The 24193-nt window shown below is 40.6% G+C and overlaps 2 protein-coding genes across 5 annotated transcripts in view; one reads left to right on the top strand and one right to left on the bottom strand.

Annotated features, from left to right (window-relative positions):
* LOC140502854 (cilia- and flagella-associated protein 53-like) overlaps nt 1-24193 on the bottom strand; it is a 199001-nt gene that overhangs the window by 40471 nt on the left and 134337 nt on the right. For all 4 annotated transcript variants that reach the window (XM_072606912.1, XM_072606910.1, XM_072606908.1 and 1 more), the window contains one exon: nt 12164-12860. The gene's annotated coding sequence lies outside the window, so the exon portion shown is untranslated. The remainder of the gene's footprint in view (nt 1-12163; nt 12861-24193) is intronic.
* Nucleotides 11301-16153, top strand: LOC140502857 (uncharacterized). Its single transcript, XM_072606916.1, has 2 exons — nt 11301-11807; nt 11936-16153. The coding sequence occupies exon 2, from the start codon at nt 12082-12084 to the stop codon at nt 12889-12891; it is 810 nt and encodes a 269-aa protein (XP_072463017.1). The 5' UTR covers nt 11301-11807; nt 11936-12081; the 3' UTR covers nt 12892-16153.

The following is a 24193-nucleotide window of genomic DNA, read 5'->3' as shown; positions in this document are numbered from 1 at the left end:
CCAGAGTCTGTCTCCCCCCGTCTAATGAGTCCTCTGCTCTTGTCCCCGCACCAATCCTCTGAGGTCTTGCCTTGGTTGATCTCATCATTCTTTTGAGGAAAACTCCAGGATTCTCTTGGTGACCCAGTTTGTCTTGAAGCACTCTGATTAGGATATCCTTTCTTAAACCGCACACTTCTGTTGAATTAGTCTCTCTGCATACCTATGCTTTTTTTTCAAACTGCACGCTTCTGTCTAATTATAACTGCTTGCCTGTTGATTTTTGAACTTCATGTCTTGGGAGCTGTGTGCCTCTGCAAAATTAGAATTGCGATTGCGTGCTTTGTTAGAATTGTTTGTGTCTGTTTGTATCTGTCTTGTTGTTTTGTCTGTATTTGTGTCTTTTTTATGTTAGTGTTATTTGTAGATTCTGTTACCTTGAAAGATTTAAAATGTAGCCAGTCAGAAAATCTTCTAAAGTCTGTAGCCAAAGCATTTAGAACACTGGGAAACATTAATAAACTTTCGCACTTGAAGCAATAATTCCAATAAATAGGACTAACTCCTACTTTAGGCTTTCTGTGAAACATTAGGTAATAAGAAAAAAAGTCAGGTAAGCAAAGTTTATAGAACTGCTGAAAATGTCTTAGCAGATTCTGGATTTTAGAAATTAATCATTTTAAAATGTCAGAGGAAACTCCTGGCATTTGGGGTAATTCCAGGAACTCATTCCCTTCTGAAATAACTTAAGTTTTGGGATACAACTTTGTAGAATTTATTTTAAGAAAATTATTATTAAGAAAAAAATTATTTTAAGAAAAATTAAGGACTAGATTTTATAAAAGTTTCTAAAGGAAATTACAAGATTAGTAGCTTCGTTGTTGTAAGGCAATGAAGGAAGGCAGGTAATTTGGAAGTAATCCCAGATTGAAGTAAGAAAAAAAATAGGTAAACTCTGTCTATTATATAGCAACTTCTTGTTAACCCTTCCTTAACATTTTGGACCATGATAAGAGAAAAAATTGTTTAATCCAAAGTGACTCCTATGTTCCCCCGGGTTGAGGCCCTCTCCCTGTTAACCCCTCTTAGCAAAGATGAGAAAAATGATAAGTGCTGTGGAAGAAAGAATTAGAAATAAAACTAGCTGCTTAGCATAGGAGGTATAAAACCTTACCTAAACAACAAACTCCCTGAAAATTAGATTGGACAACACAGACTTCATAAAATAATAAGAAATATCCAAACAAAGTAAAAAGACTGGGGAAAAGAGAAGAAAAGGTAATTTACCCCAGAGTAAAAACAACTGACTTGGAAAAAAGAACAAGGAAAGATAATTTAAGAATCATTATTTTCCTAAAAGTCATAACAATAACAATAACAAAAAAAGTCTGTAGATCATATTTCTCATCAGTGAATTCTTTTTTTATAATTTTAAAATCATTGGCCAGTTTTTCTTTTATTTCCTTCTTCATCTGTTCCAGGTAATCTAGTTGAGCTTGCGAGAAATTCATAGCCCCTTCTGAGGTTTCAGATGGAAGTACAGTCTCAGCTCTGACCTCTTTGGTGTTTGTGTTTTGGTCCTTATCCCCATAGAAAGATTCTATGGTTTTTTCACTTTTCATCTGCTTTTTCCGATTCATGGTGTTGGCTGAGTGTTGTAGCTTCTGGTTCTTTCAGTCAGAAGGTACAGATCTTTGTGTTGAGCTGATGTGTGTCGAGGCTAAAAGCAGGTTTTTGTTTTTTGTTTCCCAGATCAACCCTGGGGTTAGCTTGTTAGGTGTGTGGGAGGGGTGGTCTGGTCTCAGGAGATCTCCTCAGCTGACCTGAGGCAAAGGCAAGGTCAGGGGATGGTGATCTCAGCTTCCCTATTGTCTTCCCTTTTCCCCTGAAGGGCTGGGGCACACCTAGATGCTAATGTGTGTTCCCGCCCCTCCTGGGGCTCATCTCCCCGTGCTGAGGCTTGCCTGGGTCTCAGTGCGAATTTTCTCTGCCCTGGGTCGTCTGTCCTTCCGGATTGCCTCCGCCACAGTAGGAAGAATCCCCCTTTGCTATTTTCCTAGCCTCTGGTGTTATGAGACTATTTGCCCCCTTCTGCTGTTCCCGCTGATCCAGGATTTTTCTGGGGAAATATTTTATGGTTCTTTCACGGTCATCGGGGGGAGGAGAGAGCATTTACTGATCACTCCACCATCCTGGCTCCCGGAAGTTCAAGTAGGTGACTTACCGAAGTTTAGTCTTCAGGCTGAAGGTTTCAAGGGCTGCTGCGCTGATATCTGGCTCTCAACGGCTCTCACCGGCTCGGTTTGGCTTGTCTCCTGCTCCGCTGGTTTCGCCTGCCACTCTCGGGCTTCTCGGGTCCCTTCTGCCCTGCTGCACTGACCGCGCTGCGCTGTGCGCTGGGGGCTTAACCCCGCGGAACAGATCCTTCCCGTGGACCTTCCAGTCTAACCTGGGCTCCGAATCTGTCAAAGTCTGTCACCCACTGGATTCCACACCTCCAAAGTTTGGTCAGATTCTCCTTTCAGAGATATCCAGAGGAGTTTGTCCAGGAGCTTAGGTGAGTCATTGCTTTCACTCTGCCATCTTGGCTCCGCCCCCCTGTAGATCACATTTCAAGAAATCATAAAATAAAACTGCTCAGACCTCTTAGAATCAGAGAGCAAAGCAAAAGGTAAAAGGGGTCATTTTCCAATTACCACCTGAAAAAAATTCAAAATGAAAACTCCCAGAAACATTAAAACCAAAATCCAGAGCTTCCAGGTCAAAAAAAAAAAAAGTACTTCTATTGATGGAAAGACATTTTCCCAGCACAGTTGTCTGTTTCTTTAAGGAGACACCTCAATGTTTACTTTGCCTCTTCCCCCAAAAGAAAAAGCAAAGAAAGTAGAATCAGGTATTTCTTTCTTTTTTTTCTTTCTTTTTCCTTGACTACGGTTTTGTTAGTCAGGGCTTTCTCTTCTAGGTGGCTGTTAATCTGATTTGCTGCCTCCCAATTAATCAATGGATGATTTTACCAAAAGACATTCACTTTCCAAGTCATACAGTTTTGCTGCCAAGTTATCTCTGATCCAAATAATTTCTTTAAGGGACAAAAACATTTCTTTTCTTTATGACCTTTTTTTAAAATTGAATTATTTAATTTGTTTTCAGTGCTTGATAGTCACTTCCTTATATCTTAGATTTTTTTCCACTCCCTCCTCCTTATTCCTCTCTCCCTCCCCACTCCCTTCCTGAGATGGCATACAATCTTATATAGGTTTAACTAGTACATTCCTATTAAATGCATGTTGCATAGAAGAATTAAAATGAATGGAGGAAACCCCAAAACAAAACAAAACATAATATAAGACAAAAGAAAATGTTCTGTTTCTGCCTGTGATCCAATTCCATAGTTCTTTCTCTGGATGTGGAAGGTGTTTTGCCTCAAGAGTCCACTGGAAATTTTTTAAGTCCATGTTTTTCAGTGAAGTACTAAGTCTACCAGAAAAATTCCTTGCACACTGTGGTTTTTGCTGTGTACAAAGTTCTCCTCATTCTGCTCCTTTTACTCAGCATCAGTTCATATAAGTCTTTCCAGGCCTCTCTGAAGTCTTCTTGTTCATCTCTTCTCATAGCACAATAATATTCCATTACATTCATATACCACAACTTGTTCAGCCATTCCTCAATTGATGGGCATCCCCTTGATTTCCAGTTTTTGGCCACCACAAAGAGTGCTGCTATAAATATTTTTGTACATGTGGGACCCTTTCCCATTTCTATGATGTCTTTGGGAGAGAGTCCCAGGAGCAACATTACCAGCTCAAAAGGTATGCATATTTTTGTAGCCCTTTGGGTATAGTTCCAAATTGCTCTCCAGAATGGTTGGATCAGCTCACAGCTCCACCAACAATGAATTAGTGTTCCAACTCTCCCACATCTTCTCCAACATTTATCATCTTCCTGTTTTGTCATGTTTGCCAATCTGATAGGTGTGATGTGGTACCTCAGAGTTTTTCTGATTTGCATCTCTCTAATCAATAGTGATTTAGAACATTTTTTCATATGATTATAGATAGCTTTAATTTCTTCCTCTGAAAATTCCCTGTTCATATCCTTTGACCATTTATCAATTGGGGAATGACTTGTATTCTTGTACATTTGACTTAGTTCTCTATATATTTGAGAAATGAGGCTTTTATCACAGATACTAGTTGCAAAATTCTTTCCCAGTTTTCTGCTTCCCTCCTAATCTTGGTTGCATAGGGTTTGTTTGTGCAAAAACTTTTCAATTTAATGTAATCAAAACGATCCATTTTGCACTTCATAATGTTCTCTATCTCTTGTTGGGTCATAAATTTCTCCACTCTACATAAATCTGACAAATACACTATTCCTTGCTTCCCTAATTTGTTTACAGTATCAGTCTTTATACCTAGATCATATATTCATTTGGACTTTATTCTTGTGTATGGTGTCAGGCATTGGTCTATGCCTAGTTTCTGCCACACTGTTATCCAGTTTTCCCAGCAATTTTTGTCAAACAGTGAGTTCTTATCCCAGAAGCTGGGGTCTTTGGGTTTATCAAACAGTGAATTGCTATATTCTTTAACTACTATGTCTTGAGTACTTAACCTATTCCACTGGTCTACCCCTCTGTTTCTTAGCCAGTACCAAGTGGTTTTGATGATTGCTGCTTTATAATACAATTTGAAATCTGGTAGGGCTAGGCCACCTTCTCTAGCGTTTCTTTTCATTTATTCCCTTGATATTTTGGACCTTTTGTTCCTCCAGATGAATTTTGATATTATTTTTTCTAGCTCAAGAAAATAATTATCTGGTAGTTTGATTGGTATGGCACTGAACAAGTAAATTAATTTAGGTAGAATTGTCATTTCTATTATATTAGCTTGGCCTACCCATGAGAAAGTGATGTTTTCCCACTTACTTAGATCTGACTTTATTTGTGAGAAAAGTGTTTTGTAATTGTGTTCATATAGTCCCTGGGTTTGTTTTGGCAGGTAGACTCCCAGATATTTTATACCATCTACAGTAGCTTTAAACAGAATTTCTCTTTCTATGTCTTGCTGTTGGACTTTGTCAGTAATATATAGAAATGCAGATGATTTATGTGGGTTTATTTTGTAACCTGAATTTCCAAAGTTGTTTATTATTTCAAATAGTTTTTTACTTGATTCTCTGGAATTCTCTATTATATCATCATATCATCTGCAAAGAGTGATAACTTAGCTTTGTCCTTATTATTTATTCTAAATTATTCTAATTTCTTCAATTTCTTTTTCTTCTCTTATTGCTACAGTTAGCATTTCTAATACCATATTGAATAACAGTGGTGATAATGGACATCTTGTTTCATCCATGATCTTATTAGAAATGAGTCTAGCTTGTCCCCATTGCATATAGTGCTTGTTGATGGTTTTAAGTAGATATTGCTTATTATTTTATGGAAAGTACCATTTATTCCTATGCTTTCCAGTGTTTTCAATAGGAAAGGGTGTTGTATTTTGTTAAAAGCTTTTTCTTCATCTATTGAGGTAATCATGTGGTTTCTGTTGCTTTTGTTGTTGATATGATCAATTATGCTAATAGTTTTTCTAATATTGAACCAGCCCTGCATTCCTGGTATAAATCCTACCTGATCATAATGTGTTATTCTCTTGATAAATTGCAGCATTCTTTTTGCTAATATCTTACTTAAAATTTTTATATTTATATTCTCTAGAGAAATTGGTCTATAATTTTTTTCTTTCTTTTGGCTCTTCCTGGTTTAGGTATCAGAATCATATTTGTATCATAAAAAGAATTTGGTAACACTCCTTCTTTGGCAATTTCCCCAAATAGTCTATATAGTATTAGAATTAACTGTTCTTTAAATGTTTGATGGAACTCACTTGTAAATTCATCTGGTCCTGGAGATTTTTTCCTAGGGAGTTCATTTATGGCTTGTTCAATTTCCTTTTCTGAGATGGGGTTATTTAAATTCTCAACTTCCTCTTCTGTTAATCTGGGCAATTAATATCTTTAAAATAATCATCCATCTCATTTAGATTGTGGAATTTATGGGCATAGAGTTGGGCAAAGCTATTTCTAATTATTGTTTTAGTTTCCTCCTCATTGGAGGTTAGTTCACCTTTTTCATTTTTAATATTGGTAATTTGGTTTTCTTCTTTCTTTTTTTAAATCAAATTGACCGAAGGTTTATCAATTTTATTGGTTTTTTCATAAAACCAACTCTTGGTTTTATTTACTTGTTCAATAATTTTCTTAATTTCAATTTTATTAATCTTTCCTTTGATTTTCAGTATTTCTAATTTTATATTTACTTGGGGAGCTTCAATTTGTTCTTTTTCAAGCTTTTTCAGTTGCATTGATCTCCTCTTTCTCTATTTTATTCATGTAGACATTCAAAGATATAAAACTTCCCCTAAGAGCTGCTTTTGCAGTATCCCATAAGATTTGGTAGGTTGTCTCATTATTGTCATTCTCTTGAATGAAGTTGATTGTTTCTTTAATTGGTTGTTTAACCTACTCATTCTTTAGCATTAGATTGTTTAGTTTTCAATTAGTTTTTGGTTTGTGTTTCCATGGTCTTTGATTACATATAATTTTTTTATTGCATTATGATCTGAGAAGGATGCATTGACTATCTCTGCCTTTCTGCACTGAATTGTGAGGTTTTTATGGCCTAGTACATGGTCAGTTTTTGTATATGTGCCATATACTTCTGAGTAAAAGGTATATTCCTTTCTATTCCCATTCAATTTTCTCCAGAGATCTATTGTATCTACCTTATCAGAGTTCTATTCACCTCCTTAACTTCTTTCTTGTTTATTTTGAAGTTAGATTTATCAAGTTCAGAGAGGGGGAGGTTGAAGCCCCCCACTAGTATAGTTTTGCTGTCTATTTCTTCCTGTAACTCCCATAACTTCTCCTCTAAGAATCTGGATGCTATACCACTTGGAGCATATATGTTTAGTTGGTTGGTTGTTGTCCTTCATCTTTGAAGAGGACCAAAATAAAATTACCATTGTAAAGTGAAATTTCAGTGTGTCCAGTTGTGTCTGATCAGACCAATATGAGCTCAGAATGCTCTACCATAGATTGGGCACAGATATTGGGTGAATATCCCAAATTTGTGCATCCTGTGTTTACTTTGTGTTGTCTCAATTCTGCTTTGCTCAAAGAGCACAGTACTTTTTCTTATGTGGGCATGCTATGTTGAGTGGTCCTGTGCCAATGTCTCACCATGTTGCACAGTCAAATCTAAAGTTCTTAAGAGAGACCTTGAGGGTGTCCTTGTATCTTTTCTTCTGGCCACTCTGTGATTGCCATGCATGTTCTCCATAAATGTCTTTTTGGCAAATGTACATTTGGCATTTGAACAACGTGGCCAGCCCATCAGAGTGATTTTTAGCATGATGTTTTCAGCCATGTTGACAAATGCTTTCAATAAGGATCAACTACTATACTGATGGTAAGTTCTTCCATTTGAAAAGGCTACAAGCCAAGACCAAAGTGGAGGGAGTGTTGGTGCATGATTCTCTGTTTGCAGATGATTGTGTGCTCAATACAGCCTCTGAAGCTGAGAGGCAACAAAGCATGGATCAGTTCTCTGCTGCTTGTGCTAATTTTGGCCTAATAATTAACCCCCAAAAAACACAGGTGCTCCATCAGCCACCACCACAACATCCATACATGGAACCACTGGTTACAACAAATGGAGAAGTTTTGAATGCCGTAGGTAAGTTGACTTACCTTGAGAGTGTACTTTCCAGGGATGTACACATTGACAATGAGGTTGATGCACACATTGCCAGAGCTAGCTCAATGTTTGAGAGGCTCTGAAGAAAAGTTTGGGAGAGGAGAGGTATTAGACTGACTACCAAATAGAAGGTCTACAGAGCCGTTGCACTGACCTCATTGTTGTATACCTGTGAAACGTGGACAGTCTACCAGCACCATGCCAGGAAACTGAATCGTTTCAATTTGAACTGTCTTAGGAAGATTCTGAGGATCACCTGGCAGTATAAGGTACCAGACACTGAAGTCCTTGCTTGAGCTGAAATGCCAAGTATTCAAACTATGCTTCAGAGAGCGCAACTCTGAAGGGCTGGCCACATTGTTCGAATATGTTTAGTAATGAAACGTCTTCATTGTCAATGGTGCCTTTTAGCAGGATATAGTTTCCTTCCTTATCTCTTTTGTTTAGATCTACTTTTGCTTTTTCTTTGTCTGAGATTAGGATTGCTACTCCTGCTTTTTTTGCATCAGCTGAAGCACAAGATATTCTGCTCCAACCTTTTACCTTTACCGCATGTGCATGCCCCCATTTCAAATGTGTTTCTTGTAAACATATTGTTGGATTATGGTTTTTAATCCATTCTACTATCCATCTCCATTTTATGGGAGAGTTCATCCCATTCACATTCACAGTTATGATTACTCTTCTGTGTCTTTCCCTCCATTCCCTTTCACCTTGTTTATGCTTTTAACTCTCCCTTCTCTCTTCCCCTCCACAATAGAGTTTTAATTTTTGACCACTGCCTCCCTCAGTCTTCCCTCTCTTCTTTCAGCTCCCCTCCCTTTTACGTCCCTTTTCTTTTACTACTTCTTCCCTCCCTTTTAGCCTCCCCTCCCTTTTCTTTCCCCCTTCCCTTCCTACTACCTATAGAGCTAGTTGACCTTTTAAAAAGCTATGGATTATTTGATTTTTAGAACCTAGTTGTCCAGAATTGAGGAATCTGGTGAGGGGATCAAAATGTAGATTTCCTGTTCTTGTTTGTCCTTGTCATGTCAATCTTGTGACTTTAGAAGCCCAGTCCCAGGGTTCCTCCATCCCTTCCCAAAGTCAGAAAGCAATTTAAGGCAAAGCTGGAAAAAGTGGCAGGAGACAGAAGCCTTTGAGCTTAAGGGGGAATTTCTTAATCAGTAAAATGGGGCTAGAACAGAAGATTTTTGAGGCTCATCACACCTTGAATAAATTAATAGGTCCCATTTTAAAAATGAGTTATCTTGGTGACCCAAGCCATGTGACATTGTAAGGGAAGTAAGAATCATTGGTTTTATTGTTAAAACATCTGGTAACACTTTTTGAGAAACCCTTTAGAAATATACTCTCTGAGATTTCACAAGATTTTGGGGTTCTGTTTAATATAGCCATGGCAAACTACTGGCAAACACAACATATGTCACACAGACAGAAGGAGACTACAAAACAATATACTAGCATTAAGTCATTGAATGGTGGGAAGAACCCCCAAAATCAAATTGGTCATAAAAGAAAGTAAGGGAAAGTACCATAGATGGGATTCATAGCTTTGACAAGGGTAAGCCTTGTTCCTAAGCCATTGTAGCATTATACATGCCCTTACTGAACTCAAACACATAAATCCTCTGGCACTTACTGCTTTCTTTACCTTAATCTATGACTGGGGTTCTTCTTAATTACTCTCTCATTAACATCACTGGTGAAACCTAGACAATCATTTCTGGGCTATTCTCCAGGGAAGTCTTTGGATTAAGTCCAGAGATTAAGTTCAGTGGAATATTAAGGGATGAATCTGATTCTGCTTGACTCCCTGCCTCCAAAATTAAGGGTGAAGATGTTTCCCTAAGGTATTGGCCCATTCCTTTGCCTCCCAACTAGCAAAAGTATCCCACCTTCAGAGTTTTCCAACAGTCCAATATCTTTTTTAGAGTCTCTACTGCTTTGGAATGATTCTCTATCAGGTATGTTTTCTAAGTTATCTACTCATTTTGCTATGTCTGCTTTCAGAGTTCTGATTGCAAATAATAATAAACATCAATGCAGCACCCACTACATGCTAGGTACTGTGCTAAGTACTTTAAAGTAAAGGATCTCACTTGATCCTCATAACAACTCTGGGTGTAGGTGCTATTTTTATCCTCATTTTACAAATGAGAAAACTGAGGCAAATGACAGTTAAGTGACTGTCACAGGGTTGCCTAAATTAGTGTCTAAGGCCAGATTTGAATTCAGGTATTACTGATGGCCTGGCACCCTATCCAGAGTACCATCTAACTTCCAATAATTTTCATCTTCTTTAAAATGTATTTTTCATGGATTGGAGAACAGCTAAATAAAATGCAACATATAAACATAATGAAATATTACCGTGCCATAAGAAACAATGAATAAGAAAACTTTGGAGAAGCATTACAAGACACATGAACTGATGCAGAGTGAATTAAGCAGAATCAGAAAAAACAATATATATATATATATTATATATAAAACAATACAATAACATAAATCAGACACATTAAAGAAACAAAATGGAATGTTGTGTCATAATTATTGAGCTTCACTCAAAAGAATAGATTTGAAAAAAAAACAACTTTCATCTCTCCTTTGCAGAAGTAGGAAGCTATGGTTGGTAGAATGTTGACTATGCTGTCAGATGCAGTTGATGCATTGATTCGTTTTGTTAGACTACTTTCCTTTTTTCATCCTTCCTTCCTTCTTTCCTTTCTTCCTCCCTTTCTTTCTTCCTTTGTCATAAGGGATGACTTTCGACGTAGGGGATGGGGAATATATTTGGAAATGAAGATATTATAAAAACAATATATAGTGGCCTTTCTACTACCATTCTCTAGAGCACCTACTGGCTATTTGACTGTTGGCTGCCAGTGGCAAGTACCCTAGTTCCATTTAAACACCTAATATCAATTAGTTTTTACAAAGGGATATTTACCTCAAAGATCTAGGCAAGGACCAAAGTACGTGTATACACACACACACACACACACACACACACACACGCCCCACTCCAAATCCAGAAGAGGTTGAGGAAGTAAGGGACGGTCAACATTTCCAACTAAGAAAGAAAACGAATAAGGAAGAGAAAAAGCTAGTACTTTAGACGGGTTTTAAAAATAAAAATAAAAAAATCAAATTAACTCATCTGCCTCTGAGTTTGGACTCCAGAGCAAAGTTGAACTGTGTAAGTTTGAGCAGTTGAAGCCTTTCAAAGAGTGCTAGGTGAAGAGTTGTTAGAAAGTCCCTAACTTTGACAACAGCAACTGCATTGAAATTGTGGGTGGTTCAGCTCTGCGTATGCACCTGTTTGGATCTTTCCCCATCCTGGGTTCTAAGCTGCAGGATGGGGAGAAACAGATCGGCTGGAATCTTTAATCCTTCCGGTAGTTCCCCATCGACCGAACTCTATGTTCCCTCAAAACCTTCCCCCTAAACAATATAACCAACCGCACACTTCCGCAAGAAAATTATAATAATAATCTCAACTCTCCTCTCCCGCTTCTCCCACGGCCGACCAAATTTTCAAATGGAACCCTTTTTTTCTCATAGCCTTATAAAACCTGGCCCCAGTCTTTCTCCATCTCCCCGTTTTCTTCTCCCTTTCTACCCCTTTGCCACTTTCCCCTCCCGAATTCCTGAAGACTAGTTTATGAGAAAAGAGGTTTCTCTGATGTCAGTGGGGACCCGTCCGGATCGGCCCTGGGCTGGTCAGAGAGCCTCAAGCTGCAATGCACCAGGGGTGGGTCTTGATAGGGGGAGGGGGCGGCAAACCCGCGAGCCCGAAACCCAGGAGAGTATCAGCCCGGGACGGAAGGAGTTTAGCCTGGGAAAAAAAACAAAACCAAGTGAGAACGCTCTAGCTACTGAGGTAAGAGGCACGAGAGGTCCAGTGAATGGATGGAAAAGCAAGAGGCGGAGGCCTGGAAGTGAAAGGGAGGCTGCCAGAGAACGAGTGAGGCCTGAGAGGGAAGTGGAAATATAGGAAAAGACTAATGATGGACTGGGAAAGTACTGGAAAGCTCTGCACCGACTGGGCCGAGTTGGGAAGGTAAGAGAAGTCAGGAGACCAAGGAACTTCGGAGCTAGCCAGCCAAAAGCTGGCAGTACTAGGAGGGGCTGGAGAGACGGGACAGGTGTGGCGCTTCCCAAGTAGCAATAACCAAACTTTCTCCCCAGCTGCGAAGTTAGGGGTAGTGGAGCAGAGAGCGAGTTGAGTATCTTCCATGCCCACCACCTTACCCCCGAGGTAGAAGACGGGGAAGAAGAAACCGTCCCCGACTGCACACACCTCTCCAGCCCTGAGACGCCGTAACGTGTTCCAGATGTGCTGCTTCCCCCTCTTCCCAAGCCCCAGGCTCGTTTATCCTGATTTCCCTCCCCTGCACCTGGAGCGGCCACACTCACCTGGCTGTAGAGCTCGCAGACCGACATGGCCTCGCCGGCGCAGCGACAAACCCGGAGGCGCGTCTGGAAGCTCAGCCCTAGCTCGAGCGATCCGGCCCCACTCTCCAGGTCAATCCCAGCTCTCGGTGCTGCTCGCTGCCCGCGGTGGCTCTCACACCAGCCGCTGCCCGTGTGGCGCCATCTTCCTGCACTTACAAAGAGTTTTTCCTTCCTTCTTTTTTTTTTTATCGCCCCCACTTTCCCCTCCCTGTTCACTCGAGGCTCCACTTCCTGCCTCCTCTCTCCTCCTGAGCGACCTTTACTCGGGAGGCAGCCGGGCTGGAGTTGGGACTAAGGCTGGGAGCAGCAGCAGAGGAGGTGAAGGAGGAGGAGGGGGAGGAGAAGGGAGGGAGGAGGAGGAGGCAGCTGAGCTCCGCCGCTCCCAGTTCAGGTATGGGGAGGAGGTGCTGGAGCGTCAGAGTCGGGCGCTCCGTGCGTCCTCGGCGCCTTCCGCGACCTGCAGGTGCGCAGGGCTCTGGCGGGGGGCAGGACGGCTCCTCCTACCCCGCGGAGGATCGGATCGGAGAACGCTGTGGCCACCCCCGGGAATCCTCTGCTCAGCACCTTGTGAGTCCCGCGGGGCGGGCGGGAGCAAGGCACGCGTGGAACCGATCCCGGACCGCCCTCTGCTGGTCCTGGGGGCAAACACCGGCCGGACCTGGCGAAAGACAGGTGAATCGTGTGTGTAAACAGAGACACACGCAATCTTGGTCACCCTGTTAGCCTTGGGTAGCACTCGCGGAGCTAAGCGTGTGAAAGAGAGAAGAAAAAATCAGAGTAAATGAAGAAAAAAAGGAAGGGGGGGAGTGCCAACAAGTCTTCTGAAACAGTGACACCAGGGTCATAACTTGCCTGTCTTCTCTGAGAAACAGTGAGGAGGCCAGTGTCACTGAATTGGGCATAAGTGGAGGGAAGTAAGTAAGAGGACCAGAAAAGTAAGGGGGCTTTAAAAACAAAACTACTATTTGGAAATAGTAGATATTAGTTTTGTAACAGTTTATTATTACATTGATTTGGACACCTGAGAGCCAATCATCTCCGCTGAAATCAAAGTAACTGTACAGTAAAATATTGATAGCACTGGTAAACTTGTAACAAATGCTGAAGAGATCTGTCTACTAATGTTAGTATGATGACAGGTAAAGAGATGTATTATGCAATAAGAGCTTTCCATTTCTACAAAGCAACGCCCCGGCCATTCCAAATGAATAATTTATGCAGAAAAATATTCGGGTACACTTCCTTATCTATACATTTTCCCTTGATCCCACCCCTCTTCGCTCCCCCTATGTTGACTTCCACCATATTTCCTTCTTCACTGCCAATGTCATTTGGCTGCCTTTAACAACTTCACACCTTCCTACCCCAAACCAACTGTGGTAGAGTGAGAAAAACACTAAATTTGACTGCAGAGAACCTAGGTTTGAAAATCTGGTTTTCTATGTTCTACCAGTATGACCTTGGACAAGTCAATTCTTCTCAGCATTTTCTCATCAACAAAATAAGGGTATTGGTATCTAAGTTGGTATCTAAGGTTCATTCTAGTTCAGACTGCTCTGATACTAAGTAGAATATGCTCCTAAATTAGAAACAAAATTGTAAGGAGTTAGACGGGTAGCAACTGGAATGGAGGAAGGAGAAAGGGGAGAAATAAGGAAGGGAAAGAGGGATGACAGGAATACAGGTTGAGTTCTCAGATTAGAGTTAAGTATAATCACCATGATGTGAACACTACAATCTTCCCTGAATCAGTCAGGGTTCTGGACCCCACAGCACGGGTCCCAAGCTATGATCTATGAGGAGGGAAGTCTCCTGTGAAGAGACTTGTCTATTTTCTTCACTTCACAGCAAAATTTAAATCTGAAATGACACACACTTCTGGTCACCAACTATAAGGCAACACATCAACAAACACTTATTGAGTGTCTACTATGTGCTAGACGCTTCTAAGCATTGAAAATTCAAAAAGAAGGCAAAAACAGTTCCTGCTTTCAAGGCATTCAGACTAACAGGAACAGTATGCAAATAACTATATGCAAGCGACATATAGATAGGATAAAGAGGAAATAATCCCAGGGGGAAAGCATTAGCATTAAGGGAGACAACAAGAGACTTCTTGCTGAAAGTAGGATGTTATTTGAGACCTTAAAGGAAGCCAGGGAAGCTAGGAGAGAGATGAGTACGGAGAGAACTCCAAGGCATAGGGTAGTGAAAATACATGGAGTTGGGAGATGGAGGGTCTTGTGGGAGGAACAGTAAGGAGGCCAGTATCACTGGATTGGGAACATGTGATGGGAATAAGGTAAAAAGACTGAAAAAGTAGAAGAGATTTAAAAACTAAACAGTATTTTACATTTGATCTGGAGGTACCAGGGAGTCATTGGAGTTTATGGATTAGAGGGCCAATATGATTACACCTGAGCTTTAAAAAGATAAATTTAACAGCTGAGAAGATGGACTGGAGTGGGAAGAGACTAAAGACCAGAAAGTTATTGCAGTCATCCTGGCCTGAGTTGATAAGGGCCTACAACAGAGTGGGGATGTCATAAGGGGAACGGGTTGGGGCACGGGGAACAAGATGTTATGAAAGTAGAATTGATTGCTAGGACTTGGAAACTAACTGATTGCATATGGAGGGGAAGTGGGGAAAGAGAGAGTGAGGAATCAAGCATGATACCTACTTCTGAGTGTGGGTGACTGGAAAGAGAATGGTGCCCCCTTAGGAAAGGAAGTTAGAAAGAGGGGAAGGTTTAGGAAGACAGATAGTGAACTTGGATTTGGATATGTGGAGTTGGATACATTTATGGAACATCCAGTTCAAAATATCCAGTAGACAGCTAAAAATTTAAGACAGGTGATCAGGAGAGAGCTTGGAGCTGGATAAATAGATGTGAGAATCACAGCATAGAGAAAAATGGTCACATGGAAGTTCTGAGATTTGTCATTGACAGTCACCTTCTTTGTCAAATTGGAATAGTAATTAGATAAGCCCATTCAATCAGCATTTATTAAGTGTCCTTAATACCACACCAGACTAGATTCCTCACTCTATTCTCCAGTTAAACTTGACCATTTAGTGTTCTGTGAAAATATCTCCTACTTTCTTACTAACCTACTACTGTGCCTGTTCTCCACCATTCTCTACTCCTGAAATGCCCTGCTGCCAGCACAATTGATTCAGTTAAGTTTTTAACACACTTATTAAATGTTTGTAACAGCTGAGGATAGAAGGTGGAGGAAAACATGTGCCCTCAAGGAACTTACACTATAATGAGGGGGATACAGCATATTTACAAATTAAAAATAGGAAAGGTAGAATGCAATAAAAGTAAGGAAGAGATCCACAGACAAAGTACTCTTAGAAGATTTGAGGAAAGATCACTTTAATCTGGGCAGATGAAGGAAGGCTTCACAGAAAAGTTGGTAGGAGGTCTTAAAGAAAGATAAGGATTTCAACAGGCAAAGGTAAGAAGGAAGTTTAATTTCAGGTTTGGGGGGAGAGTTTGCACAAATTCTTGGAGAAGGAAATCAAGGAACAGCTAGCAGTCTGACTAGGTAGAATGTAGTCTATGCCACTAGGATAAAATATACAGCCTTTGGAATGTAAGGTCTTGCATAAACTAACTGCAGTCCACTTTTCCAATCTTATTTCACATCACTCTCCTTCACTCATTTGTCATTCCTGATGAACTGGATGAAATTTCCCTTTTCAGCATCTTGTCTTTAAGCTTTCACACAAGCTCTTCCTCCAACTTCACCACCAGGTTTGCAATGCCCCTTAGAGCCTCCCTTTAGAATCCTTAAGGGCTCAGCTCAGGTGTTGCCTCTGCAAGGATTTCCCTTTATTCCCACCACAACAAGTGGTGATATCTTCATTTTCAAACTGTGTCTCATTTACTAATTCATGTGCATCCTGTGTCTTCTTAAAGGTGTCTGAGGACAAGGAGCCTAGTATGGTACTTTACATAAGAGATCTTTAATAAATGTTTTCTGAATTAAATCAAATTGAATATTTGATGTCTTCATCAGTCCCCTCAGCTGTTGGTCTTCTCTTTTCTAATCAGTACACATCTTGTATCTAATTATTGCAGGCTGTATCCCCTATTAAATTGTAAGTTCCTTGAGAGAAGAAGGAATTGTATTTTTTTTTAACTTTTTTTATCCCCAGCCTTAGTACAGTGTCTGGAATTCAGGGATCATTTACTAAAATGCTTTGGGAGGTTTGTGTGTGTGTGTGTGTGGATGGACTGACAGAAGGATGGACAATATTGTCAAGTAAAGCTAGAAGTGATGGATGGAATCAGATAATAGAAGACCTTGAGTACAAATTTAAAAAAAATCTTGTATTTTATCCTATATAAAGAGGCCCTAATGTTTTTGAGCAGGGGGCATATTTAGACCTGTACTATGCGCTGATAGGTCCAGGGTATGGCCATGCTGGTCTGTGATTGACATACAGTGCAGACAGAGGCATAGGTTCCAAATCTGAGGCCATCTCTACTTCTCTGGGCTTACTCTGTGCACTGGGATGTATGCCCAACGTTTAGAAGTGATAGGCTCATTGTGCTGCATCGATGGTCTTGTAAGCATTAGTGGCAGTCCTGTAATGGGAAAACCAGTAGGACCAGAATTAAAAGAAACTTGGGTTCCAAGTCTACCTCATACAACTATGAGCTGTCTGAGCATAAACAAATGAGCTAATCTCTCAGCCTCTGTTTTTTCATCTGCAAAATAGAAATAATACCTGAATTGTTGTGAGGATTAAATAAGATAATGGATATGGAGTGCTTTGAAAATCTTCAACCATTGTATAAGTAATATTTGTTATGATGTCATCATATCATCATCAGTTACCCTCAAACCAAGAGATCTGAAGGTGATGGGGAGGAAGAAGATAGAAAATTGTTGTGCACCCCTGGCTACCTCCTGACTACCCTTTCTGATTGCCTATATACACATTAAAAACACTATGATCCTACAGAGCCCAATATGGCAACAGCTGTTATAGAAACCTAGTATGGAGACACTACCAGGCCCCACAAAATGTAACATGGATGCCATAACATCACCTTGGTTGGTTACAAAGACATAAATGAAAATGCAATTGAAATTAATAAGCATTAAAGTAATGCCTGCTAAGTATTAAGGCACTTTAGTAGGTGCTAGGGATTCAGAGGCAAAAACCAAATGTTCTCTATCCTCAAGGAGCTTGCCTACTACTTATTAATTTATTTAATTTGGCAGGTAGGTTACGCAATGGTTAGGGTACTAGACTTTAGTTCAAATCCAGCCTTAGCTTACTAACTGTGCAGCCTTGGACAAATTACTTAACCTCTGTCTGCTTCAGTTTCCTTTTCTGTAAAATGAAGACAAGTATCTACCTCACAGCATTGTTGTGAGGATAAAATGAGATATTTGTAACATAGTTTGCAAAACTTAAAAGTGCTAACTCTTGTTTTCCCTTCTCATCTATTTGGTTTTTTTCATTCTTTTTAAATTTATTTATTTAACTTTTAACATTCATTTTCACAAAATTTTGGGTTCCAAATTTTCTCCCCATTTCTCCCCTCCCCCACCCCAAAACGCCGAGCATTCTAATTGCCCCTGTCACCGATCTGCCCTCTCTTCTAATATCCCTCCCTTCCCTTGTCCCCATCTTCTCTTCTGTCCTGTAGGGCAAGATAACTTTCTATACCCCATTCCCTGTATTTCTTATTTCCTAGTAGTAAGAACAATGCTCTACAGTTGTTCCTAAAACTTTGGCTTCCAACTTCTCTTCATCCCTCCCTCCCCACCCATTCCCTTTGGGAAGCAAGCAATTCAATATAGGCCATATCTGTGTAGTTTTGCAAATGACTTCCATAATAGTCATGTTGCGTAAGACTAACTATATTTCCCTCCATCCTATCCTGCCCCGCATTGCTTCTGTTCTCTCTTTGGATCCTGTCCCTCCCCAAGAGTGCTGACCTCAAATTGCTCCCTCCTCCCACTGCCCTCCCTTCTATCATCCCCCCAACCCTGCATATCTCCTTCTCCCCCACTATCCTGTATTGTAAGATAGGTTTTCATACCAAAATGATTGTGCATTTTATTTCTTCCTTTAGTCAAATGTGATGAGAGTAAGCTTCATGTTTTTCTCTCACCTCCCCTCTTTTTCCCTCGACTGAAAAGTCTTTTGCTTGCCTCTTTTACAAGAGATAATTTGCCCCATTACATTTCTCCCTTTCTCCTCCTAATATATTTCTCTCTCACCCCTTAATTTCATTTTTTTAAGACATGATCCCATTCTATTCAACTCAGTCTGTGCTCTGTGTGTGTGTGTGTGTGTGTGTGTGTGTGTGTGTGTGTAATCCCACCAACTACCCAGATACTGAAAAGTTTCAAGAGTTACAAATATTGTCTTTCCATGTAGGAATGTAAACAGTTCAACTTTAATAAGTCCCTTATGACTTTTCTTTGCTGTTTACCTTTTCATGCTTCTCTTCATTCTTGTGTTTGAAAGTCAAATTTTCTTTTCAGCTCTGGTCTTTTCATCAAGAATGCTTGAAAGTCCTCTGTTTCATTGAAGGACCATTTTTCCCCCTGAAGTATTATAGTCAGTTTTGCTGGGTAGGTGATTCTTGGTTTTAGTCCTAGTTCCTTTGACTTCTGAAATATCATATTCCATACCCTTCAATCCCTTAATGTAGAAGCTGCTAGATCTTGTGTTATCCTGATTGTATTTCCACAATACTTGAATTGTTTCTTTCTAGCTGCTTGCAATATTTTCTCCTTGACCAGGGAACTCTGGAATTTGGCCACAATGTTCCTAGGAGCTTCTCTTTTTGGATCTCTTTCAGGCAGTGATCGGTGGATTCCTTGAATATTTATTATGCCCCCTGGTTCTAGAATATCAGGGCAGTTTTCCTTGATCATTTTATGAAAGATGATGTCCAGGCTCTTTTTTTTGATCATGGCTTTCAGGTAGTCCCATAATTTTTTAATTGTCTCTCCTGGATATATTTTCCAGGTCAGTTGTTTTTCCAATGAGATATTTCACATTATCTTCCATTTTTTTCATTGTTTTGGTTTTGTTTTGTGATTTCTTGGTTTCTCATAAAGTCATTGGCCTCCATCTGTTCCATTCTAATTTTGAAAGAACTACTTTCTTCAGTGAGCTTTTGAACCTCCTTTTCCATTTGGCTAATTCTGCTTTTGAAACCATTCTTCTCCTCATTGGCTTTTTGAACCTCTTTTGCCAATTGAGTTAGCCTATTTTTCAAGGTGTTATTTTCTTCAGCATTTTTTTGGGTCTCCTTTAGCAAGGTGTGGACCTGTTTTTCATGCTTTTCTTGCATCTCTCTCATTTCTCTTCCCAGTTTTTCCTCCACCTCTCTAACTTGATTTTCAAAATCCTTTTTGAGCTCTTCCATGGCCTGAGCCCATTGAATATTTATTTTGGATGTTTGGGATACAGAAGCCTTGACTTCTATGGCCTTCCCTGATGGTAAGCATTGTTCTTCCTCATCTGAAAGGATGGGAGGAGATATCTGTTCACCAAGAAAGTAACCTTCTATGGTCTTATTTTTTTCCCTTTTTTGGGCATTTTCCCAACCAGTTACTTGACTTTTGGGTCCTTTGTCAAGAGTAGGGTATACTCTGGGAATCTGTGAGATCTCAGTTCCTCCAAGGTGGCACAATCAAGCGTGTGGACACAGAGAGGGATTTTTATGCCCAGAATTTTAGCAGTTACGTCTCCACAGCCACCTGGCCTCCAGTTCCCAAGTCAGCACTGGGGGCTGATTTTCAGATTAAGCTGGATGGGCAGGGCTGCCATTCAGTGTGAGACAAAGACCAGCTTGCCCAGGGCCTCCACCCAGGGCAGAGTCAAGACTCAGCTCTTCAATGCCCCCAGGGGTTTTTATGCTCCAACAATGGAGCTTCTGTAGAGGCTGCTGTGCAGGCTCTGTGGCTGCTGCCTGCTGCCTGAGCTATGGGAAGGCCTTTCTCCCTTCCTGGCCTGCTGATTAAACCCTGTCACTGACCTTTGGCGGTGTGGGCCAAGGGATCTGAGGACCCGCAACTGCAACTGGAGATTCAGCCCCCGAGGTGTCCTCCTCCCAGAGTCCCCTCGCGCCATGCCACTTGGCCAAGGCTGGGCTGGGCTCAGCACTTGGCTCCGCATGGGCTGGAAATCTCCTCCACTCTGTTGTTCTCCACTTCTGCTGCTCCAAAATTTGTTGAGAGTCCCTCTCTACAGGTATTTGATGGGCTGTGGGAAGGACCCTGCATAAGTGTGTCTCTCTAGTCCGCCATCTTCTCATCTATTTATTTTTATAAGTACTTATTTCTCCCTTTCACCACCTTCCCATTTAATAACAAAAGATAAAACAACAAAAAACACAAACTTCAAAACAAATATGTATAGCCCAGCAAAACATTCTCACATTTGGCCTTGTCTAAAAATGTCAGTCTCATTCTGCATTTTGAGCCCATCTTGTCTCTGGCTGAAAGTCACTGGTGTGATTAATCTTCAGTCCTCTGGGATTGTGTTTTATCACCGAATTAATCTATTTCATTCTATAAGACAATGTTGGCCCTGGTGAAGTCTACAGTTCTGCGGGATGGCATGAAGCCAGAATCTTTTAAGGTATTAATTTATCTGATATGGTCCTTCTTCCCTTGCTTCCTAAGTTCCTCCTAAAGTCCTGCCTCTTCCAAGAGATTTTTCCTAAATTATTTCTTGGTTCTTCCCAAATCCATTCCCTCTAAAGAAAATAAGAACGAATGCCAGATTTGAGAAGATTTGTGAGAAAAGCCACAGAGGCCGTTAAAGGATGAAATGAAAACTCTCTGAAATCATAAAGGGAACTAGTATTATATCTCCACTGAAGTCCTTCTTTCTGCCTTCTTGAGTTGCAGAGGTAACCTGGATTTTCAAAAACTCTGCCATAGCACAGAGCAAATTCCAGCTTCTCAACCTAAGATGATTCACCTCTCATCTGAAAATCAACCCAGCCCTGTTCAAGAGAGACTCATCACTAGAAGTTGACTCCAACTTCTGGAGATCATTATTTTTTTAGCTACAGTAACTCATAAAGACCATCTACAAGGTGGAAAGAGGTTGAAGTCTGTATGAGTGAAGAGATAGCCTACACTGAGGCAGTATGTCCTGATAGATAGCTGGTCTTAAAATCAGGAAGACTTGGGTTCTAAACCTGCCTCAGACAGTTGTGGAACCCTGGACAAGTCATTTAACCTCTTGGGCTCAGGTTGTTTGGTTTTTTTCTGGAAAATGAGAGATTTAGACTTACGGACCTCTCAGGTTCCTTCCCAACTCTAAATCTATGATATTTTGACCTATGAAATCATGGAGCCTTGAACTAGTGTGCAACTTTATCTTGAAGGGTGAGGAAGATAATAGTAAGTTATGGTCTTGCCTCAAGGCAGTCTTCCACCTAGTACAGGAATACCTTCTACAGTACCCTCAATCCAGCCTCTGAATCAATATGCCCAATGATAAGGTAGAGGTCACTCCTTTCTAGGAGAGCCTGTTTCACTACCAAACCTTTCAGTCTTTTTCTAGCACTAGGATCCTCTCATGTTGTTATGCATCTCCATCTAGTCATGCTAAATTAAACTATGGGTTCCAGGGTTGGTTTGTGTAGCCTCTGCCCCACCTTGAAAAGTTGTATTGAGAGCTGAGAATGGAAGTAGCACCAGGGAATGATGCACTTATATATGGCACAGTGAATAGAAGGTGGGGTGTGGAGTCAGAGAGACCTGACCTCAATTACTTTCTTAGCTGTGTTGCCCTGGTTTAGTCACTTAATCTTTATCAGCCTTAGTTTCCTTAGCCATACAATGGGCATATTAATAGCATCTACTGCCCGGGGTTGTGGTGAGGCTCAGATGAGATAATGACATGTAAAATGCTTTGTGAACCTTAAAAGCATATAAAAGCTAGTGATTATTAATAGTGGGATCTTCATCCCAGCAAATTCCCTTCTCCCCAGGAGCTCCATAAATACTGACCTAATTTACTATAAAGAGGAAGCAATTAAAAGAGCCTTCTAAGGAGGGGAGGGCATCTCAACTATTAAATGGAGGTAGAGGCTAGAAGCCCCCAAACTGACTATGTTTTATCAAAGGATGACGTTAGTTACTCACAGTGTAAAACTGTTAGCAACATTGATTCTGCCAAGTATGCTTACCATCTAGTTTATTCGTTCCCTTCTGTCTGAAACCCTTGGTGGGGTGCAAATGTTCATTTCCGGCTCCTCAACCTCAGCATACAGTGAATGCACCAACACTTAAGCAAACCGCCCCCTGTTCCCTCTGTGTGGGAGATAGGGCTGGGCATAGCCAAACTTGTTATCTTGTATCATATTTCTCCAGTGGGTGAGAACATGGTCAAATGAGCCTTTGTCCAGAGAATATTGACAATAATGATCAAGAGGTATGGAAACCATGGCATATAAGGAACAGATGAAGCAACACAGCCTACTTAGCCTGCTTAGAAAAACATGAGTGGGACATGAGAACTCTTTTCAAATATTTGAAGAGTCATCATGTGGAAGAGGGATTAGATGTGCTCTTATTTGCTCCAGAGGATAGAAGCAAGAGCCAGGGGAAATTTTAACTCAATTTTTAAAAATACCAGACCAGTCCATCGGTACACGTAATTCCTAGTGAGGAACTCTATCAATATAGTTCAACACCTGACCTGTAACCTGCTACAGCACCCCCAGTGTAGTCATCCAGCCTCTAGATCAGTACCTCCAATGACGGGGTAGATGGAAGTCACTCCTTCCTAGGAGACCCTGTTCTACCACCAAAGCTTTCAATCTTCAATTTCTCATATTGTTACCCATCTCCACCTAGTCTTTCCAAATTAAATTGTGGATGCTTTGAGGATTGCCTGATGTTAAGTGACCAGTATGTGTCAGAAGTACATCTTAAAACTAGGTCTTCCTAACTCCTGTGCCTGCTCTATCCATTATACCATACTGCCTCTAATTCAGTATAAGGGAGGATATAATAGTCTAACTCAGTATCATGTCAGTAAGAGGGGTCCAACTATGAAATGGGCTGACTTTAAAAGCAGTAAACTCTCTCCTTCCCCTCTGGATCACTGGCTTATCATGGCAGAGGGGTTTGTGTAACTCAAACTGAGCTATGCCATGCAGAACTGCCCCAGATGGGCATATCATAGATAGAGGAGAGTTCTGACAAAAGGTGTTTAATGGAGAAGGAAATGGCCAACCTCTCCAGTATCTTCAGCAATAAAACACCATGGACAGTTGGTCCATGGGATCAGGAAGAGTCAGACAAAACTGAATGACTGAACAAAGCTCCCACCTACTACCAGTGTACAAGTAAAGGCTAGATGACTTGCAATGATGTAGAAAAGATAACTGCATTAGTTAGGAAGCTGGCCTAGTCAATCTCTAAGCAAGACCTTCTAGTTCTAAGCTATCATTCTACTCCAGAAACTGCTTTTCTTAAACTAAATCAGGGAACTTGTGTGGGTCCCAATTGCAAAATTGTGAAGTAAGCAAAAGCCAGTCTTCAGAACTCCAGCCCTCACCTCTGTGTTCCACTCCCATCCTCGCATCCACTAAAGGAATCCAATAGTCTGCTATTCTTTCCCCTGACTCTATGATGAAAAAGGATCCAGAAGGATCTGATAACTGATATTTATACCTGAATTTCGATTTAAAGCAGAGATTCTTAACCTTTTTGTGTGTCATGGACCCCTCTGGGAATGGAGTGAAGCCTATGAACCCTTTCTCAGGATAATATTTTTTAAATCATAAAATAAAATACATAGGCTTACAGAGAAAAGCAATTATTTTGAAAGAAAAATACACTTTTTTCCATTCAATTTCACAGACAGCCTCCCACCTACAATCTAAGAACCGTTTATTTAAAAATCACCAAATTCTCTCTCCCAAAGGTATTTATGTTTAAGTCTCATCCTGGTGGGATGAAATGTTTCGTCCACTATTA

This window comes from Notamacropus eugenii, chromosome 4 (genome assembly GCF_028372415.1).
Source record: "Notamacropus eugenii isolate mMacEug1 chromosome 4, mMacEug1.pri_v2, whole genome shotgun sequence".
NCBI classification, from domain to species: Eukaryota; Metazoa; Chordata; class Mammalia; order Diprotodontia; family Macropodidae; genus Notamacropus; species Notamacropus eugenii.
The sequence above is the reverse complement of the archived record's forward strand: the minus strand, read 5'-3'. Positions and strand labels throughout refer to the sequence as shown.

Excerpts from the sequence above, each read along its gene's own strand:
- LOC140502857 (XM_072606916.1), top strand. The coding sequence starts at position 12,082 with ATGTGCTGCTTCCCCCTCTTCCCAAGCCCCAGGCTCGTTTATCCTGAT.